General features: G+C 40.3%; 1 protein-coding gene across 1 annotated transcript in view; it reads right to left on the bottom strand.

The window, feature by feature from the left end:
- The window catches only part of MMP16 (matrix metallopeptidase 16 (membrane-inserted)), a 176,818-nt gene extending 153,477 nt beyond the window's left edge, over window positions 1-23,341 (bottom strand). The window contains exon 1 of the mRNA XM_014965450.1: window positions 23,186-23,341. Coding sequence (XP_014820936.1) covers window positions 23,186-23,312 — 127 coding nt within the window. The 5' untranslated portion in view covers window positions 23,313-23,341. The remainder of the gene's footprint in view (window positions 1-23,185) is intronic.
- Between the last annotated feature and the right edge of the window lie 37 nt (window positions 23,342-23,378).

Genomic DNA, 23,378 nt, shown 5'->3' on the forward strand with positions numbered 1-23,378 from the left:
GCAATTTCCTCTTTCTTCTGTATGCTCTTAGTGGGAGGGAAAAATGGGACAGAATGTCCTCTGCCATGGGAAGACACACCTTCAAGCAGAGGAAGGTCATTTTCTCCTTTCTTTATGGTTTCTTGGATCTTTTCCATCTCCTGGTTCCTTTAGCATCCCTTATGCACTCTGCAAGTTAGTTATTTGATCCATGTTTATTCTTATCCTGTGTAACCTTGTAGAGAGCATGGCTTATGCGCTGGTGTACAAAGGACCTTTAAGCTCATTATTAGGAGTGGGACAGGGTGGTCTGACACTGCTTTTTCCAAAGATACTAATCATGATGTCTGATTCTAGTTCCCACTGTGATGTTTGGGCAGACTAACTGACGTCAGTCTCCCCGCCCTGTACAGCGTGACAGGCTAACAAAAGCATCCCAGAAAAATCCCATTTGACAAAGAAAGAATGCATACTTTTGTCAAAGGTCTGTTGAAGTTTCACAAGGCTAGAATGGTGCAAACATACTAGTATCAACAAGCATGAAGCACTGCTGCTCACCTTGAGTCACACAGGTCAAATTATCTAACATCCCACTTATACCTGGACTGGTATTTACAAGGAAGCCTTCTGAAGGCTGAGAAAGAGCTTTTGGATCCATACCATGATGCCTTAATGACTTTACCACCAAACAACAGATAACTCCTACGGCATGTGATAGATCCACAGGAATCACCAGGAATCATTTTACTGAATGGGATGTTTAAATAAAGAGTGAGCACGTCTGGAATGTGAAAGTGGTACAGACTGGAGACTCAAGAGGAATGATAGGGTGGAGGCAGAGTGATTGAAAAGTCTGTCTGGAGTGACGGCTAATATTTTCCTTGCATGTATATACAAGGTTTCAATAAGTGTCCCATAAAGTGCTACAGAAAGCGCAGAGATAATGTTTTTACACTGCATTATTGTCGTTGTGAGAATTTGTTTGCCGATGTTTGTCAAGCATTTTGAACAAGGGCACATTTGTATGCAGTAACAATAAAATACAGGCGGATTTAGCAGCTAGGGAACTATGAAAGAATGTAAGGCTCTTCCTCCGGGCTACCACCACAACTTTGCTTCATCTTGACACACTGTATTTCTTCCTCTGCACTTGGACTCCTATGCTTTGATTCCACTTGTATTTGCTGCACAGATTTTGGCTGGGATAGTGTTAATTTTCTGCATAGTAGCTCACATCGTACTGTGTTTTGAATTTGTGATGAAAACAGTGTTGATAACATAGGGAAGGTAGGTTTCTGTTATTGCTGAGCAGTGCTCACCGATGGGAAGTAGGGAATGAAGTGCTTATTTAGCTTTGTTTGCCTGCACAGCTTTTGCTTCGACCTATTCAACTGTCTTTATCACAAACCATGAGTTTTCTCACTTCTACCCTTCTGATTCTTTCCTCCATCCCACTGGGGGGAGAGTGAGCCAGTGGCTGAGTGGGGCTCAGCTGCCTACTCAGATTAAGCCATGGCAATTGCTCAACAAAAATGCTAGGCTGATTGGCAAAATGAAATAGAGTGAAATGGACTTCCCAGTTAGTAAGGGACCTCCCCGTGGCAGCTAAGGAAAAGGGAGTAACGTGATGAAGGTCTGGATCTACTCATACACGTTTTCCATCTTTGACTATGGGGATTTTGGGGTCAGGCTGTTGGGAACCCAGTTAAGAACCTTTACGTAGCAGGCAAAGCAGGTAGAATCAACAGTAGTTTCAGGATAACTGTGTTTCCCTCTATGCTGTAGGACAGATACGCCTCGCACACCACAAACAGAATCACAGATCTATATGTCACTACAGTGACATCTGAGCATCTCGTATATTTAAAAAAAAAAAAAGATTTTACTTGGTCCTTGGCCAAAGAAAGGAGGAGTAACACTGCTAATGCCAGTGGAGTGGCGGTGGTACAAAATATCTCACACTCTCCTCCTCCACATAGAGGGGAAGAGCATATGATTTGTCTCAGTATGTAGTTCAAGCAAAGAGGCCAGGTCAAAGTAGCAACCTTTACACCTCGTTCTGCCGGTGACCATTCAGACTAATTTTGAGAGAGATAATTTCAAGTTGACGCAGAAATTATGTGCTCATTTTACATCATGATGAAACATAAGAAAAATATTTCTAGTGATCTGGTATATATCTACCTGGTGCATAGAGGTAAGATATATTGATAATCACCTGCCACTTTTTTTTCTGTAAATGGCTTAAACTGAGGCACTACCTTGAAAATTGTCCAACAACTTATTCAAGGGATCTTTAGTTAAGTGTCCCCCAGTTCAAGTATCTGCGTTGCCTCATTTGATATTTTGTTATATTTTAACATTTTCTAAATAAAAGAAATCAGTCTTGATGACTTGAAGCTACTTTGCCAAGGACACCAGAAACATTTCTGGAAAATTATCAGCCACGTTATCATCCCGCAGCAACACTCCCCTGAATTACAGTCACGCCATAGTCTACAGTGTTCAACCTACAGCACTGATGCTGGCAAGAGCTAAACCCGTGAGTGAAGAGCACAGAGCAAAAGCAACGTGAATCATTCTAGCTGGTGACAGGGGACTCCATGGCTTTAGACATAGTCCCCTTGCACTTGAACTGAAAGCTTTGTAAGAGCAGTGCTCCAGGTGAAACGACAGCCACACACAGGTCAGAGTAAAACTCCTATTAATTTCAGTCAGGACACAATTTCACTGTAGGAATTTCATTGTCACCAGTCTGGCTGCATTTTCAATACCCTTTCTTCTACTTAGAATAAAGAAGTGAAGTTAAAAAGGGGAGAGGAAGCACCATATGTTATATGGTAATAACTGTATTTACATAAAGAACAAGGGAGGATCTGAAGGACTGCTGCCCAGTAAGCCTGACTTCACTTTTAGGACAGAAATTGGAAATGCTTGCTATGGGCTCATCTACAAACCTTCAAAACTGTATGCTGCATAGAGCAGCCAGAGTAACTCACACTCATAAAAAAGCTACACATGGCAAATTTACTGCATGTATTGCTGATATGACAGACGATAAATGTGACACAATGAACATTTCATTTATCTCAATTTCAAAACAGTTAATGCTGCATCACACAGCAGGTCAGACATGAGAAAAGTTGCTCATACGGATTAAGAACTGGCTTACAAAATAAGAACGGAGGGCGTCAAATCAACAGAAAACATTTGACTTGTGTAGGAGTAAAAAGCACAATAGGTATCAATAGCTCAATTTTGTTTACACAGTTGATACTGAAGACAGTATTTCACAGGATATCAGAGGAGGCTAATAATATCAATGACAAAAAGCCACTCCGGGCTTTCTCCCTTTCAAGACACTGAATGGTCTAGTTTCCCTAAATGCAGGCAGTTCTCAATAGTATGCTTTCCTAGATCAAGGCTAAAGTCCTCTGCGATACTAGGCTGAGCTTTATAAAGAGAAACGCAAAGGAAAAAAGCAGAGGAAGGCTCATTTTTCCCCATCTAAGTACTACTCTGAATGTGGTCTTAAAGGCTAATAATGCTAGATTATTGCTACTAGAGGAGTTCAGAGAGCTGCTACTACATAACACAAGTTGATCATCCCAGTTCAGTTGCCAAAAATACAGTTCAAGTCAATTCTCAGTGGCATTCTTCCTTAACAACCCCAGAAAGTACCAAACAGTGAAGGAGCCTTGGAATGCTCTCTTAACTTACCTCACCTTCAGCACAGGAGACTCCAAGCACAGGTTGTTTCTTTTGCCTGAATCATACAAACACCAGCATACACCTGTCCACACTCTACAAAGGGGCCTTTGGTTTTCTTAGCAAAGGGGACACGTTTTCCAGCAAATTTCATTCACTGTGAGACTCTATTTAGAGATACGGACCTGACTGTGAAGTAACACCATAACATTTGCACCATCCACAGTCTGCAACCTTACTGGAAGTCTGTAACATGGAACTGCAAACATATAAACTGCAGGGAAGTATTTAACAAAGGCTAACTGCATAGGTTATGATCAGAGGTAATAATTAATGTTTCTGCTTCAGCTGACTCTATTCTCTCACCTGGAGACTTGGGTGCTGCTTTCTCCAGCCCAGATTTGATCAATTTTGTTACAGCATTAGGTAATTGCCCTGCCATTAAGTATTCTAGAGACAATGATGGGAAAAAGCACATCTGTCTCCTCAACAGTCAAACCAAGAAAAACGCGATCATAAGAAAGCAGAGATTCAAAAGAAATACAATGCAGGGCAGACAAACAAAGTGTTCACTCTCAATCTAATGGATGCAACACATGGCCATGAAATTATTTCAGACTTTTCATAGAATCATAGACTGGTTAGAGTTGGAAGGGACCGTAAAGATCATTTAGTTCCATCCCCTGCCATGGGCAGGGCCACCTCCCACCAGACCAGGTTGCTCCAAGCCCCATCCAGCCTGGCCTTGAACCCCTCCAGGGATGGGGCATCCACAACTTCCCTGGGCAACCTGGGCCAGTGCCTCACCACCTTCACTGTAAAGAATTTCTTCCTAATCTCAATCTCCCCTCTTCCAATTTAAAACCGTTACCCCTTGTCCTGTCACTACACTTCCTGACCAAGAGTCCCTTGCCAGCTCTCCTGTAGGCAAATAAGGCATATCTTCTAGATCATACATGAAACTTAACTGAGCCCTGGCCCTGACCCTACTGCAGACTGATACTAAATAAAGCCGTGATTCTTACCGCTTTAAACCTGGTTAAATTCTCCTTCTACCATAGAAGTGTCTGGGACTAACCTTTGTCTGTGGAAGGAAAGTCCATGGAAAATGCTGATATTCAAAACCAAAGAAAAAACAAAACAATCAGCTTTCCAACAAAGTGTCTGTCATCAAAATTTCTTGAGAGAAACTGCAACAAACAGTAACAAGGACATAGATGTTAGAATCATAGAATCATCTAGGTTGGAAGGGACCTTTAGGATCATCTAGTCCAACCATCAACCTAAATCTGATTAAAAAAAAACCCAAAAGAAAACCATACAAAAGAACTTCCCACATTACTAAACCATCTCTAAGCACTATGTCAACCCGTCTTTTGAACACCTCCAGGGATGGTGCCTCAACCACTTCCCTGGGCAGCCCTTTCCAATGCTTAATAACTCTTTCAGTGTAAACATTTTTCCTAATACCCAATCTGAACCTCCCCTGGTGCAATTTGAGGCCATTTCCTCTTGTCTTATCACCTGTGACTTGGGAGAAGACACAGCACCCCTGACTCTCTACACCCTCCTTTCAGGTAGTTCTAGAGCGTGAGAATCACAGAATCATAGAATCACAGAATCTTAGTGGTTGGAAGGGACCTCTGAGATCATCGAGTCAAACCACCAAAAAAAAAAACCAAAACAAACAAACAAAAAAAAACCAAACAAAAAAAACCCACACCACACCAAACGCCCACCAAAAACACCGCACCCACCAACTAAACCCCACACTCAACACCTCGCCATAAACCAATAACCTTGGGCACTAGAGCAGGCCCTGAAGAGCCATGTCTATACGTTTCTTAAATCCCTCCAGGGATGGTGACTCCACCACCTCCCTGGGCAGGCTGTTCCAGGGCCTGACCACTCTCTCAGTAAAGTAGTTCTTTCTAATATCTAATCTAAATCTCCCCTGCCCCAACTTCAGACCATTTCCTCTGGTCTTGTCGTTCGTCCTTTGGGAGAAGAGGCCAACACCTGCCTCTCTACAACCTCCTTTCAGGTAGTTGTAGAGGGCAATGAGGTCTCCCCTCAGCCTCCTCTTCTCCAAACTAAACAGAGGCACGATGACTTCCCTACTCCTGCTGGCCACGCTATTCTTGATACGAGCCAGGATGCCATTGGCCGTCTTGGCCACCTGGGCACACTGCTGGCTCATGTTAAGCCTGCTGTCTACCAACACCCCCAGGTCCTTTTCTTCTGGGCAGCTTTCCAGCCACTCTTCCCCAAGTCTGTAGCGTTGCCTGGGGTTGTTGTGACCAAAATGCAGGACCCGGCACTTGGCCTTATTAAACCTCATCCCGTTGTCCTTGGCCCATTGATCCAGTCTGTCCAGATCCCTCTGTAGAGCCTTCCGACCCTCAAGCAGATCAACACTCCCACCTAGTTTGGCGTCATAAAAGAGAAGGTCTCTCCTTTTCTGCAGGCTGAACACCCCCAGCTCCCTCAGCCTCTCCTCATAAGACTTACTTTCCAGACCCCTCACCAGCTCCGGTGCCCTTCTCTGGACCCATTCCGGGCCTTCAATGTGTTTTTTGTGGTGAGGGGCCCAAAACCGGACACAGCACTCGAGGTGGGGCCTCACCAGTGCCCAGTACAGGGAGACGATCACCTCCTGAGTGATCACACTCACCACGCCGTTCTTGATACAGGCCAAGATGCTGTTGGCCTTCTTGGCCACCTGGGCACAAGACGTTCTGGACCTTTCCCCTTCACATCTCATCTGAACAGAGTGAATCACCAAGAGGGACAAATCAGGATCAGTTCCTTTAGGAACACTCACAAACTGGACTGGTCACGTCGAAATTAAATGTGCCCGAGACCATTCTCACACTGTGAAATGCACAGAGTGCCTGGATTCCAACCCTTCAGGAGGTTGCCCCTGCTCAGAGTGCTAGCCCGTCCATACTGAAACCGTGCCTAAAACAATTCAACTGCATAGACAGATGAGTTCAGTGACTGAAGACTTCTCTGGCACTACCTAGCTTACCAATATAGACAGAGTGAGTCTGATACTGAATTTTATACATTTTGAAACATGATGTGTTATTTTGACACTTAACTCCTGCAAATCAATTTGTCATTATCTTGGTATCTTGCATCAAGCAAATCAACAGGTGAAAGAGACAGAAGTTCCACATGATATGAAAACTTATCCAAACCTTTTCAGTTTACCATCTGTGCTAGAAATTTCTCAACATAATTAAAGATACTGAAGACTTAGACCAGTTTCAATTAGTTACACTCTAATGCAGCAATTTAAACTCTATTGGCACTTTTACCTAGAGATCTCTAGAAAACCTGCAAAAACAGTTTTATTATTTTAACATATTACATATAAACACAGTCAGATCTCTTTCAAAATTCTTCCAATACTGTGTTCATTCAGCACAAACCCATGTGGAGTAACTTGAAACTCACAGCGAACTCAAGGGATACTTTCTTGTACAGACTTTGCTTCATCTTATATAAGACAAGGGTTTTACAGTCATCTGGGACCACATTTCAAATGCTTTTTTGTCTCCAATGTTAATGTGATTAGGGCTTCATATCCAAGCTGGCCATAATGAGTTAAATTCATTCCACTATCTTTAGAGAGACCCTTTGTGGGACTACACCTCAAAAGCTGAACCTAACCCTATTAATACAAGCAAAGAGCAATGCCTGAAGGGATTACCTCCTCGGTTCTTTCAAAACCCAGTGCCACACCATCCACTGCGTTTATCTGACACGTAACAGTGCATTTCTGTTTAGCTCTTACTTTGAAATTCATAACGTTCTGTCTCCTTTCCACCCAAGCAATGTTTTCTGAATTGTAGAAAAGGAATGTGGTGGCTGATTTTAAATGCCACCCATTATAAACGTATGGAACCCCCTATTTGCATTCTCGAACAAGCAAAATCCCCACTGCCAGGTCTTCCAAATGCCATCCCCTGATTTTCAACTCCTTACTGGTGATGAAGTGAATTGCTATGGGAATTCTGAAGTTTAAATTTATAGGCAGTCAACTGTCTATCATGTCATATTGTCCCCCCCCTCCAATCAATATCCATTGAATATGTATCAATCACCAGCACTTTTCTCATGAACGTATTATCTAAGCAGTCAGCTACTAAGCAGTCCTGCTTTCTTAAATTTAATTTTCTTAAATATCTCAACCAAAGTAAAACAAAATAAACCAAGAAAATAAAACACTATAAAAAAAAAAAAAAAAGAGAAAACATCTGATTACATAGGAGGGAGTATTTACATGATCTAAATACTCATCTAAAATCATTTACATTTTTAAAATACTATTATCTAAATTAACCTCCTTAGTTCACAAGTTATGGTTGGCATATGTCACTACTGATATTGGTATTTTAATACACTGCTTTTGGACATCTAATCTTGAACCTCTAGGACACTGGTCCTACCACACTGCAACTCTTTTTCTCTCCTGGATGCTAACAAAATACCAACTTAAGAGTAAAAAATCACAAACGTAGTTTAAAAGCAGTAAAATCTGTGCTTTCCTTCTCCTATTAGAGAAATCGCAGTGCCTATAAAAACAAAAGCTAAATTTCTGGAAAACTACCCAGTCCCTGCTGCTGCAAATAATCGGTGGCTAAGTCGCAGAACCAAACCTAGCCTTCTCCCATGGTCAAGCAAATAAGCGAGGCACAACGCCAGCCACTCAGCCACTGTTAAACAATTTTAATGATGGTCTGCAATTTGTATAATGTTAGTAGTTTGTCATCATATAGTGAAAAACAGTGTGTGTCAGCAGTTAGAAGTACTCTGACCTTTTGAAGTGGCAAGTTTTAACAGCGGCAAAAATAGCAGCAAATATGATTTTGAAGACAATCAAAACCGAAAAGAGGTTTTAAGCGAGCACCGTGGCTAGTACTAGATAAGTTTCATCTTAAACATTTGGCGTGTTTCATGAAGACTTGGCTTACTGGATATATTGAAAATATTCGGTTTCTTCTTTAACTGTGAATTTTTCATCCCTGCTTCAGAAGGAAAAAAAAAAATATATGAAAAAAAATATATATAAAAAAAATTGTGAACCAGAAAGCTCAAGAAGCAAAAGACAACCAAAAATATTGCAAAAGCCTTTTTATGATTATCAAACCAGTATGGTTGATTCCACAGGTCTTATTCAAGATTGTCAGCGTTGAATTAAATGTTATTGGAAAAAGGGACTTTCACACATGGTGTATGAATAGTGTAGGTGACAAAAAGCAATGAAGCGGAGAACTGAAATGATGCCATATAGTCCACATTTTTGGTTTAATGCAATAGCTATAGAGTTCTTAAAGTAGACAGACTAATGCAGAAGAATAAACATTACAGTCAATGGCTGTCAGTAGAGCCATCAGCCTCACTGAATGAGGAAAATTACTGTTAGACTGAAAGGCAGGAATCTAGTCCTTTACTGCTGATGAGAGAAGTTAAACTATGAAGCCCTTACATTAAATAGTTTGATCCCTTCTCAAAACAACTTTACTTTCTCTCCTCTACACTACCCCCCTACTATTCTTTCTGGCAAGTGTTCGAGAATACCACTCCTGTAATGATTTTAAACTTTCTTCTACAAGAATCTACAAGATTAGTTTATCTATAGATAGAGTGTCTCCACTTCTTTACATACTAATTTTATCCCTTACGTACAGGTATAAGCCTATGGATTTTCACACCAATATTTATCTTACTTATTTAATATATATATACTCTTAAGTATTCAGTTAAAATGTTTGGCTTTTCAAAAGAGCTTGGAGCAAAACCTTGGACCCAATGAAATTAATGGCACAATCAGACCAATTGCATGAAGGTAAAAATCTCATGAAAGTTTTTCAATCAAGATCACTAGACAGAGATATATTATTAGGATAATACATACATATGTAAACAAATAATAGTTATGTAAAAGAAAATAGATCAAGTATGGGTGAATTCCATTCTTCCTGTCTCTAGTTTCTTCTTGTCACTGAAAGAGGGGTAGTGAATGAGCTTCTAAAAAACAGAAAGCATGGAGCAAAAGTGTATTTTTACTCTCCATTTCTATATGAATCTGAAGACTGTTGACTTCTTTCAACAACTCTGTGAATTCTTTGTTTCAAAGAAAAAAAAATAACCAACTTTAATTTTTTTAGTAGATACTTTACCAAAACCACAATACACCATTACACAATTTTGAACTACGTATGTCTTATTTCTAAAAATGAGTTAACAACTGCAAAGCCCTTGAACTGTAGGACATTAAAAGTTTTAGAGTCCCACTCTGTCCTTTTCTAGCTATCATAATAAAGCTAACTGGCATGATGAATTTCTCTATTGTATTAGAGTTTGAACATGAGAAAAGTCATAGTTGCTCTAGGCTCTCCTGTCCTTAGTCACTCGTAACTTTTACAAAACATCACATAATGTATTGTTCTAACATCTTTAAAGCTTAGTTTCACCTTAAGAATTACTTCCTCTGCTGCTGAAAATTTAGAGAATTTAGAGAAGGAATAGAATATTCATAAAGACGTTAAAAAACCCTTTTAATGAAACATTATTTTGAGCAAAGCTAAAGAAAGGACATATTTCTACAGAATCCAAATCTTTTGGTCCAAATTAAATTGACATCACCTCCTTAGAAAGATCTTGCATGTAGAGAAAAATTCTTTAATATCTCAGTGGAAAAGGCATCTAAGCAATTAATCTATGAAGAACAATGACTCTATCTTTATCTGACTGCTGGGACAAAAAGTGAATCCTCTTGGCAGCCAGGAAAAATGATGGGATTATTCACAAAGGAACTAAAATACTGTTTTTTCTCTAAATGAGCCTGTCAGTGCAAAACAATAGAGTATAGCTAAATATTACAAAGGAAGCTCTTCTGGAAAAAAAGACTGCAGATATATCACTCATCCTTCTCAAATACAGACCTAAAAATCAACAGCAGATCCAGTCTCTCTATAATTACATGGCAGCAGAAAACTCATTTAAATAGTGTATCAGGTAGCATCTGTATATCAGTATAGCATGCTAGGGTATTTCAAATTTTGGACATATAAATAAGTAAATAAGGAAAGATAAGTTGGCCAATAGCACTCTGATCGATTTAATTTCACAGTTCTGAAGACTTAAAGCAAGTAATGTAAATAATGAAAAAAAAAATTCAATGAAATTACACATCTGCCTATGACGAGATCTAAATTCTGGTATTAACACAGAAATGTAAATTTCTGTTGAATTAATCTACATCTTACTTTACATAACAAAAGTACTTGAAAACACAGCTAATTATGCTTTAGGGCCTAGGGCTCTTACCCAAAGAAATTATTAAAATGTCATTTTCATTTTTATCTTCTTGGGGATTGTCTATCAGACAATAGACATTTAGCAAGCTTATTCTTCTAAAATATATTTTCTAATTACTCACTTTTTATAAAAATGCTTAACATTCTGTTCTCTCCCCTCAAGGGCAACAAATAGCTGTTTAGAGGCTTGCATATTTAGGAAGGAAAGACAGCATTTAAAACCATTTATTGTAAGGCATCAAATAACGGTCAGAATCACTAAGTTTATAAAACATGTCAGAAGTAAGTTAGGTGACATTTTACACAGATTTAAATAGGCCCAGGCTTGGTCTCATTAAGGTTAAAGGCAAAACTGCCTTGTTGTCAACAGAGCAATGTTGTATTCTTTATATCCCTAAGTAGATACTTAAAATACATAAGATCTAAAAATGTAAGAAAGTGTTAGCTCTCTTGCACTAAGGCATAAATGTGTTTAGCAATGTGCAGGGCACCACAGCAACAGGGTAAAAATTGCAGTGCCATAAAAAAAGGAGTTCTGCTCTTGGTTTTGTCAGAAGTACAGGTTCCTGCTGTGATCTGAGATGAGCTACATTATCCAGGAGACAGAAGGTACATCATAGGACATTTAGGAGGGCCATGCTTTTCTGGAACATTATCTAGAGGCCAAGCAAGATAAACCCCAGGACCTAAACACCACAAGGTACCTAGACAGGTGTAATGAATCCCACCATTGTAGAGGTAAGTGACCCAACCACAAGTTAGGACATCTGAATGCCAGTGTTTACCTGGGGGAGCCCCATATATAGTGGTTTCTTTACACTTTCCACCATCACTTAAAAATGGGAACAGGATTTAGTTACCGAAACAGAAGTGTCTAGTGTCATGTGAGATGACTCAGGACACGCAACCTAGCTTCCTAGCAAGGTTCTGCACCTGGGCCGGAACAATCCTCGCCCCTAATACAAACTAGGGGGTGAGGTATTGGAAAAGCAGCCCTGAGGAAAGGGACTTGGGGGTGCTGGTGGAGGAGAAGCTGGACATGAGCAGGCAGTGGGCAGCTGCAGCCCAGAAGGCCAATCCCATCCTGGGCTGCATCAAAAGAAGCGTTGCCAGCAGGTCCAGAGAGGGGATTCTGCCACTTTACTCTGCTCTGGTGAGACCTCACCTGGAATATTGTGTGCAGGTCTGGAGCCCTCAATATAAGAAGGACATGGACCTGATGGAGAGGGTCCAGAGAAGGGCCACAAGGATGATCAGGGGGATGGAGCACCTCTGCTACGAGGACAGGCTGAGGGAGCTGGGGTTGTTCAGCCTGGAGAAGAGGAGGCTCCGGGGAGACCTAATAGCAGCCTTCCAGTACCTGAAGGGAGCTACAGGAAGGCTGGGGAGAGCCTGTTTAGAAAGGCCTGTAGTGACAGGACGAGGGGCAATGGCTTCAAGCTGGAGGGGAACAGATTTAGACTGGAGATCAGGAGAGGGTTCTTCACTGTGAGGGCGGTGGAGCACTGGAACAGGGTGCCCAGGGAGGGGGTTGAGGCCCCATCCCTGGAGATATTCAAGGAGAGGCTCGACGAGGCCCTGGGCAACCTGGTCTAGTTGGGGGTGTCCCTGCTGACTGCGGGGGGGACGGACTAGATGACCCTTGGAGGTCCCTTCCGGCCTGGGAAATTCTATGATTCCTGATGCTAGCCTAAAAAGATGAAGCTTTCGTAGGTCCCACATTACTTCTGCCAGCCCTGTGCACGTCTCAGCCAAGGACACCTTAAATGGTGGTGGATGCCTACGCGTACCCAACTGAATCACATTACTAGTCATTACCCACAGAAGCGTCCAGAAAAAAGACACAACTCATTGCAATACAGATAATAACGGGCTGGTCAGCTGAGTTAGTCTCTCCGTTTCACTGACTTCAGGGAGCAGACTGTTATTAATACATAGGAAACACACACAGCACATTTGAACATCTAAATTTCAGTACTCTTCTCTCAAACTGAATCCCTTTCCCAAGGTAACCCTGCAGCTCGCACACTTGCTGGGAATTAAACCTCATGCAAATCATTCTGCACAAATCTCATCATCAGGATGTAGATCAGCAAAAAACTTCAACCTTCCCACATGAAATACCTCGAGATGCTTGTTTTGTAAGTGTTACTTAATTTGCAAAGCATGGACATTATGATAGCTCATACGTGCCAGTATCACGAACATCTTTAAGTCTGTGTTTGTGACCACACTAATGATGTAGTGTGTGAAATTCCAAAATAATATTTTTTTAACAGAGCATAGTACCTAGTTACCCATAACACTCCTAATAATATCCAGTTTTATTCACTAGGTAATAATAATTAAATACAACAAGGTATGGTACTTCAAGGAAATCATCATAAGCTAGACAAGCCCTCCTGAGACAGTGTACATACACATCTGCATATCTTTTAAAATCAGGCAGTGTTAGTTCATTACAACTGCACTAAGGATTTCAAATGAAGTGAAAATTTAAATCAGTCCTTCGTTTCTCTCTGCCCCTCCTCTATTTTTCATTCCATAGAGTCAAAGCAATGCACTGAATTACCAATCAGCGCGTGCCATCCGAGCTCATGAACAGCTCCTGTCACCCTGGATTATTGAACAGGCATCACTTCCTATCAGAAATTGCCTACCCTGAGCCAACTTCAAACTGTTGCCAGTAGCCAAAGTCTTTTGAAAAGAATGGAAAAGAAAAGTAAGGAGGAAAGTGGAAAGAAGGAAGGAAGTTCATAAGGTGAACTCGTGGTACAGGAACCCTAGAGAACAAGATTCAGTTTCTACTTCTATCATACTTAACATTTCAACTTCGCAAATCTCTTACTTCCCCTGTGCCTCATCCTCCCACCATTAAGTTTTTAACATTCAGGGCTATGTGAGCAGCATGTCTGCCTATTAGTGGTGTCTAATAAAACACATTAATACCTGGAGCAGTGAAAGGCCAATCTTTTATTGTATTTCATAAAAATCCACACATATTTAAAGAAAAAAAGGAGAAGTTTAGGTACTGTGATGACAAGGCAACATGAATATTTGTGGAACAATATACTTAATAGCACATCCATTAAAAAGTAGAACAGCTTTTAATTTTGCACTGTGTAGCATTTACAATCCGATCCAAACTCCATTTAACTAGTTATGACTTTTACATTTATTTAAATACATTTTGAAGGAAACTATTTGTTTTCTTATTTGGGTAACAAAAATTATCTTATTCAAACTTTCATTCTGAAAGAGAATGTGATGCTCTCTGTCTTCCATCATCTAATGACATCCCTTATATAATCCTACTGATAGTGTTCTCTACCAAGTTTTGGTACTCACAATTTAAAAAACAAACAAACAAACAAACCAAAACTAAACTAAAAAACCCACGAGGGTTTGAAGTGTTATAGACATGTTTTTCATGTTTTCTGCTCTGACACTCGTCTCTTAAATGTATTCACTACTTGAATGATTACACAAATGGTCAAATTGAAATGCTGCATTTATATTTTATGATCTCCCTCTTTTTTTTTTTTTTTTTTTTCCACAAAAACTAGTGAAGTGAAACAGTCCTGAGACAAATGATAATTATTCCTGGCTCTTTAACATCACTTCTCTTGTTCTTGACTTGTGTTGGAAAAGGCAGCAATAGTCTCCAATTAGACCAATTCACATTTGTGCAAGCTGGGTTACAAAGAGGGATAAACTATTTCATTGATATAAAGACTCATAATGGAACTGGACACACAGCCCAGATCCGCAGCCCCACAGCACAATGCCTCAGTCACTTACATCTCCTACTTTTTCCTACGTATTTAAAAATACACGCAACAGAGAAAGACATAAAAAAAGACCTTTCCAAAGCTGACATTCCTTGTACAAGTAATGAGGGACAGCAATATCAGAATTCAGCACTTCATAATAAATAAGGAAAAATCAAGAAATGGAACATTGTCCTAGGTTGTGGGGTTTTTTTCTTTTAATACACAGAAGTAATAAGAGAAAAAAAAAAGCAAGCCTCATTTGCCAAGACCAAAATGATACTGCAGAATTAGCAATTTAATACTATTACTTGTAGTAATAATAATAGTTTTTATTGTGTGAAAGAAAGATCACGTATTATTACTATTCTGTACAGTGTAGAAACCACGACATGTAGACAAACACAATCTGTCAATTTCCTCTGCAAAAACAGTGGGTCAAAGCAATTTCCTAGAAAAGCATCACACAACCAACATCTGAGGTAAGAAAGAAAAATATGACAGGATCATCACCTTCAGATCCAGACGCAGTACCAAAAGGAAGCAATTTCCTCTTTGGTGCACTTTGTAAATACCCAGTGATACACATTTAAAGAAAGTACGTTCCTTCCCATTGAAAGGGATGCTTGTTTTTCTGTTTTGCTATCAACGTTTTCAAGAAATTGATAATTTTCTGTCTGCCTTTCAGCTGGTATTTTTCTGAAAAGGGAAGTCTCCCCCTTGCCAGCCTGTATTTCACACTTGTAAGTGGAGATGTGATTACATGTCAGCAAAAATGAACAGGACCAACGAAATAAAAAAAACCCGCTTCTCTACAAGATCAAGAGGAAAAAAATAATAAAGACCAGATTTTCTGAGGTTAGCGTTTCTTTTCAAATTATCTATACAACTGTGGAACCAGTTGTTTCGTAGAAGGTAAAAACACATAACAGCATCTTCATGTATTACAGATATGTCACGTGAGTGGGAAAAGCAGATGAAAATCGATATGGATTTGTCTGTCAGCAGTGACTTTGTCCCCCATAAGCATGGCCCGGTATGAGGAGTACTGGTGAGTTGATACAGTCAGGAACTCACAGCGGAGGGCAGAAATAAAGGGACATCTTTTCCTCCAAGCTCTGAGCAGTCTGGTAGAGAGGCAAAGCCACCGGTGCCAAGAGGTAGCAGCAGAGAGACAGATCTACTTCCACCCTGGCCCTACGGTGACAAGATGTTCTTTTAAGATGCAGATAAAAGGAATTTGCTCCAATATTCCTCCCAACGGACAGAGATCTCATCTCTTCTACAAGGACGCCACAGCACACCGGTCCCATTCCACACTGCTATTCCACATAAGGGTCAATCACAATTCCATCCATAAAGAATTAACGCAAAAGGCAAAATGTTTTTCATCCGCAGTCACAAAACAATTGTCAAATAACATGCTTTATGAATGTTTTCTCACAGTGTAATAAAAACTGCTATTGTTCTACAGAGAGAAAGCATCAAGTGACTTTAATGTTCTACAGAGCTAGTGAGGTTCACTGCTTCAGCTGCACACCCCCTATCGCAGCAGCTTTAATCCCAAAAATTTAAACCCATTCCCAATGCTGGGTTCAAGCCTCAGCGCTTGAGATTGGATTGCTAATGCTAAGTGTTGCAATTAACGAGGGATAAGTTTCCTCAGGCCCTGAAGCCTTGATCTGGAAATTAACAGGAGATTTTTGAGCACGACAAAAACACCTGAACAAGCCCCTAAATCAATTATGTGCTGTAATACCTCAAAAGGTATGCTAGGAACATTATGAGCACAGCTGAAGCGCAGATAACTCCTCAGCTGGTATAAACCAGCTGTTAATAAGTAGAGAGACATTGTACCAACAGTTTCAGTTAACAAGTAAAACTACAGAAATATTTTTTTTTCTTGTTCTGTAATTTATGTCAATTTTAATTCATCACAGAAATAAATTGTTACCACTTAATTGCTCTTACTGTACAGCAAAGATGCTTATAATGAATGATGATAAGCAGGAACATGAATGAACAGTTGCCAGGCAACCAATAAATAAAGGTTCCAAATAGCGTGACCTCTCTTTAAAGGATAAAGCTCTAATCATAATTATTTTTCAAATCCATTTCAGTGCCAACTAAAATCATGTTTGCAGCACTAATCCTGGTCTTCCTCATACAAAATGAAACCAAAGCTGTCATTTGACATATCACAGATAACAAATTAAACAGACTCAACCTGCTCCTTCAGATTACGGTCAATAATAGTGTAGTTTGAGGACAGCAAACAGGATAGACAATAAACTGGAATCCAAAATAAAGAGGTGAGAAGAATTAAGCAATTTAAACATGGTAATTAAACTAATTTTCTTTTAAAAGTTACAGTGTTACTATAAGGATCTTCATAAAGCACCAAGTCCTCCATAAAACAATCACTTGGTAAAGTGGAAGGATGAGACAGACTTTAAAATACTGAAAACAGATGTGGTTTGAAATGTTTTAAAATCTATAATACCACATTCTCTCTTTATAAACTCTTACAACACGGTCTTGCCGAGTGCATAAGCCGAGCTGAGGTGCCTAGAGCAAGCACTGACCTTTTAGATGGATTCAAATAAAACTGACAAAGAGCAGCATAAATCTTAAACCAGTTAAAGAACACAGTATATCCACTCTGAAGAAACAATGACTGGTCATGCAGGAGTTTTACGTTATGCCTTCTGAATAATGGAAAGGGGAGAGCTTGGGCTTCTTCAGGGTTTTTTTGGTAGGCTAATAAATTGTGTATTTATTTTAGTAAGAATTCATGCCAGAAAATATCAGGAATGCATGTTTTGGTAGGTTTATCTTGAACAACATAAGGTGATTACATAAATCTCTTTATTTAACCATTTTATTTCTTTTCTTTAGTGGAATTGAGAATCACTAATAACTGTGATGCTTAAACACTAAATAGTCAAAAATAAGATGAACTGCAATTATAAACAAGTATGTCTTGCACCTATGGTCTAACAGACTATGTCAATTGTGAACTATTAAGAACTGGGACCATCTTTTCAATCGTCTTTGAACAAAATACAGGCAACAGAATCCATGAACTTCCCTGCAACATTAGCAGCACAAAGCAATCTCATACTTTATAGTAGAAAATTGATCTACTGGAATTTTTGTAAACAGGAATCACTGCTTAAATTACAGCAGAAAATCCACTCTGTCAACTAGTACTCACCCTGTGTATTTCTTCATAGCAACTGAGAGCCAGTTCGTTACACAGTAGCCTTCTACAAACAGAAAAGTATTCTGTTGCCTATCAGACACAAAACCTTCCAATTACTTTCCTTATCTAGATGTATCTGCTCATCAGAAGCCTTTACAGGAGGTTTTCTATGTATCCATACTTCTTCAATAAGCAAACAGGAAACAAATCACGTTATATTTATATTTTTATTGACTAATACTTCACCCACTAACCACCTCCACCACCTGATTCAATAACTCCTCTCCTTCCTTCTCGTAATTTCAGCTTGAACTTCTTGTTCCAACAAAAATCCAATTGATTCAGTTGATGCCTTATCCAAGAGTGAGATTCAGAATTTAAATAACTAAGAATCATGCATGCTGACTGCAACTAAAAACAATGCAGAAGGTCCTGTAAATTCCTTTTAGGACACATTGCACAAAACCACCTTAATCGCTTCTCCATAGTTTTGAGGTTGCATTTTAGCAAATAATAAAAATACTGTGCTGTGCTTGCAAACCTGACAACCAAGCCCACGAGCTGAAAAGCGTGTAAAGGTGATATTGGAGGATTATTATTTTTTTTTTCCCCTCCAAAATTTTTGTTCATTTTCAATTACCAGCTGCACAATTAAACTGGTCTGGTTTTATGCTTAGAAGACCCAAAGGCTATGGAAGAAAAGGTCATGCATTACCATTCAGCAGGAGCTGGAGGCTAATTGTAAAGTTTCTTAACAATGAAAACAATGGGGTTCTCAGCCACTTACTACCATGGAGGAAACTGATGGTATTTTTCTGAAGCTTGGATTCCACTGTATTTTGTTCCACAATATGCAATTTAACTGTCCCACCTCTGAAAATGGGAGGAGAGAAAAGACTGTATTGTTTTCCAGTGCTGCTCACACTAAAATAAGAGTCATTTTAAGATCTTCCCTAGAGATTCGAGTCTATATATTTAGCATTAGAAGAAGGAAAATAGAGCATAACTGCCAGCTTGAGGAGAGAGATGATGAAGCATGCTTTCTCTCTAGTGTTTCCCACATCACAGATACAGTCAATGAAACTAGGTGCAATTCTAAAAACACTTCTTTGCTCAACAGGGTTTACACAAATACTCAGCTGGGTAAGAGTAGGCAGTATGAGGATCCGGAGGTTTAATCTTATTCTAGATCCATGCTGATCCTGTGTTCTGACCTAAGCATTCTTGTTCCAATAACCATTTTTCCCTTAACAAAGCAGTGACATTATTTTTCAATATTTTTTTTAATTGAATATTTAATAGTAAATTAAATGTACACATACTTATATATACATGAACTAACGGATAACATTAGAAGATAAACTCACAGGATGAAACAAGCTCAAACAGTACAATATTATTGGTTTTAGGAAAACATAAATAGATACATAGTCTATATGGATGATACTTGTGAAAGACCATCTACAGACACTCCCAATAACATGCAAAGGAGTTATCTTTTAGCAACACAAGATATTATTACTATAGTGAGGAACCCAGCAGGGAGGAGGAGGGGGGAATTGGGGCAGGGAGGAGGATGGGGGACAGGACCGGGAGGGAGGAGAAGTTAGTTGCTCTATCATTTTTTAGTAACAAATTATCTTCTGTGTGTTTGTTTTCTTTGAGTTTTACATTAAAAATGTAACTTTTAGTACTGTACTTCCAGTAACTGTTGTTCCATTCACTATCACACTGATGCATATCTCCCTCTGCTAGTGTACAGAAATAGTTGACAATTGTAGAAAAACTCTATACTGATGGACATACTGTTCCATTAGTGCACTTACTCATTGAAGTTATTGTTTTGGACCAATAGTTCAGCACTGAGAAGAGGGAGCTAGCCCTGTAGTCCTTAAGTTTTTCTCATGATGCCAGAAGCAAAGTCTCACAAAAAATGCCACTGGTAATTGTTGAATTTTGAAAATGAATGCCCAAAATCTCCCTACACATAAGAGTATGTGAATCTTAAACTTCACCATGATGACTTAAACTGTCAGTTTGCAATCACCTCTCACACAGCTTTACCAAAAAGCTCTGACTGACTCAGCATGCCCCTCCAGAGTCCCCTATTCCATGATCCGAGTCCTACTCAGCTATGTCTATTACACAAAATACTACGTACATGAATCCATATCAAGACTGAACAACTCAGCTGTCATCGGAAGCCTGGGGACTTCATCCAAGCACATGTTTGGTTAAAAGAAATGTTACAGAGGGACAATGAAATTACAAGGAACAGTAATGTTCATACAAGCTTGTAAATTTCAGCTTTGTGTTTTTCTTTTAAAAGATAACATTATTATTTTGTATCTTTGCCCTACAGTAATATCACCTAAGAATTGTCATGGCTCACAGCCTAACAAACCTGCATTGCAATAAACAAACCAAAAAACCCAACACTACTACACAGATTTTGCTTACCAATCAGCAACGTAGATTAAATGAAATAGAACAAGAGGAAATAAATGATTGCCACCTTTTATAATGTTCAACTGGTATTATCTGTACTTTATTTAGAGACAAGAAAGAACAGAAAATATCTGCTTTCCAACCATCCTAAGCATTTTTTCTGGTGGCATTTTATTCAATTATATGTAGACCATTTCTGCCCTGAACCCTACTTTGCATATTTATTCTTCCTGCCATAAGAAATGCTTGTCCTATTTTCACAATTTACTATTCAGTACAACCGGTTTATGCACTTGTGCTGACAGAGAGGATTGTACAGCACGATACACACATGCTGTTGCCAAGTCCTTTGCCTCAATTTTCCCAAGCTTTTAGCTTTTGCTGCTCCCAAAGAGAAGAAATTTTCAGTGCTATCCAAACAACGTGAACATGGCAACAGCTGTTTTGGGGCAAATCTCAGGTCCGTTTAACCCAGGACCATGGCAGTCACTTGCAGTCATCAGAGGCAGTGACCTAGGGAAAAGCCCCATATTAGGACAATTCTTAAATACTCCAAGTAATTCCCTGGAACACTTTTCTGACTCCCGGCAATCTGTGTCTCAAAGACTTAATTACAAAAAAGAGACTGGGAGAGCTGGCCTACGACAACAGACTGTTTCAGAAGGGCTGGGAGGAAGAACAGGAGATGGCATATTTCAAAAGGGAAAAATATGTGCCCTCATCACACACACACACGCTACTTGGTTCCCCCCAACCGCATCCCTTGCTCCCGATATTGCCTTTGCCCTCAAAACGCACCGGTTTCCATATGGAAGAGGTGGCAAAACTGAAAAGTGTTTTTTTTTTTTTTCCTTCTTTCCTCACAAAACCTCCTCCTGACTGGAGTTGGCCTCCTGTTCCTATTCCACTTGACTAAACCCATCTTTGTCTCCTCCCACACTAGCTCCATCTGCCGCCCGTCTCTCCAGCAGAGCCAGATGCCAGCAAAGCAAGACTACTGTGGGAGGAGAAAGTTCTGTCGCTGGGATTTCTTCCCCTACACCCCGCAGGGGGCCAGTCTATGAAGCCTGGAGAGGAGACGGGGAGAGCAACTTCCTCTCTTCCACCCTCCTTTCCCCTCCTCATCTGTAAAGAAGGCAGCTGAGGACATTGAGCAAAAGAAGGGTATAACTTCCAAGGCGCACCCTGAAATGTTTGACTTTAATATTGATATAGCAAAAAAACCTCCAGACTCCAGCATAGCACCCGCCACATAAACGTGTAAGAAGACAGGAGTCCTGCCCCAAAGAGCTTACAGTCAAACAGAAGCAGAGACACACATTTGTGATAAGGAACAAACAAGACTGACTAGAGTGTAGACGACTGAGAAGGGAAAAAAAAAACACCTAGGATTTATAATCAGGAGAGATTTTAATGATGGAGGTGAAAAGACAATACTTTCTGGAGAGACACAAGTCAGAGAGAGAAGCTATGGATGCGTGGTGTTAAACTGAGAGGAGGATTGCATGTGGCAAGGGAAAGTGCCCGTAGAGAGGGAAAGACTAGAATGAAAGCAGACATGGGGAAAGACAAAATGCTTTTTTATTCGTTTGAGGCAATCTTGCCATGAGGCAGGAGGAGAAGAAGTACAGGTAAGAACTTTAGACAAAAAGGAAGACAGTCTAGGGACGGAGGAGCATCTGCGGGAGCAGCCTCGCCAGGGACGGTGGCAAGAATTGAAGTGTCACCGGGTGAGAAGAAGAGCTGATGAAAAAACAAGCAAGCGTGCATATGTGCGAGACGGAGGAAACGACACAGACTTCATTTCTCCCAGAGAAAGAATTGGGGGAACCCAGGAGACCAAAGAGACTGGAAACAAGATGAGGAGCAAGGGTGGTTGTATGGGCGCAACAGAAAGTTTGGAGTGGGGCTGGCAGGACAGGAAGAAAGTGAGGAAACGCAGGGATCTAACAGCAAAACCAGGATTATGTATTAGAAGCTGAAAGAGCACATGTAAATTAAAGAGACAACATAACGAGAAAGATGAAGAAGTTGAATAGACAGGGAAAGGAAGAGGGAAATGGATCACATTGAAACAGACTAAGGAAAAGGGCTCACTGCGGAATGAATGGAGTGACAGGAAGGGGAAAAAAACAGGAGAGCATAAATGCAAAGATGATAAATAACATTAGCTAATAAAAGGCATTATGTAAAAAAACCCATACAGGAAAACTGGGAGTGTATATAAGAGTGACTGGAAATGAAGTCCACTGAATTCTCACTGTCACTGTAAACTCTCAGGGCTTGCCACATCTAGGTATCCCAACACTTTAATCTTCTTCTTCACTTGGAAAAATTCTGCTCCCTGGTCCTCCCCACCCTCCAACTTTTGCGCTGCAGTTGCACCTTTATGCCGTTTGTTTCACTATTTCCAGTGGCAACTCTTTTGTTACGTTCAGATGGGGAAAAGATGGTATTTTGTCAAATACCCTACCCACAAAGAAACGTGCCGAAATCTCGAGTTCCCTTCCCCCTGTGCCCGCAACGCTCTTTCATTCATTCTTCTTATAAAAAATGAGAATAATAATAATAATTTTAAAAAAAGCTAGGGAAACTCAGCCACACAGGGGTACGTGAAGTCCAAAATACTCACAGAGCCTTCCCACTACGCCCCAGGTTCCCCCCCCCCGCCCTGTGCCCAGGCTGAGGGTTCCCCCCGTCCCCCGCGGGCGGCCGGGGGCTGCGCTCCGCGCCCCGCGCCCCGCCATTGAAATACTGCTCCGCTTTGCACGCTGTAGCACATAAAATCCAAAGGAAGGTTTGCAAGAAAAACACCCTGGGCTGAGACACGAAATCCAACCGGCTTCCAGTGCTGGGTGCGAGTACGATCATAGTGAACTGTGCTTCAGCGGAGGGGGGGGGGGGGGCTCTTTTTCTCCTCCTCCCCTTTCTCTTCTC

Source organism: Calidris pugnax, unplaced genomic scaffold (genome assembly GCF_001431845.1).
Source record: "Calidris pugnax isolate Ruff unplaced genomic scaffold, ASM143184v1 scaffold41, whole genome shotgun sequence".
Lineage (NCBI taxonomy): Eukaryota > Metazoa > Chordata > Aves > Charadriiformes > Scolopacidae > Calidris > Calidris pugnax.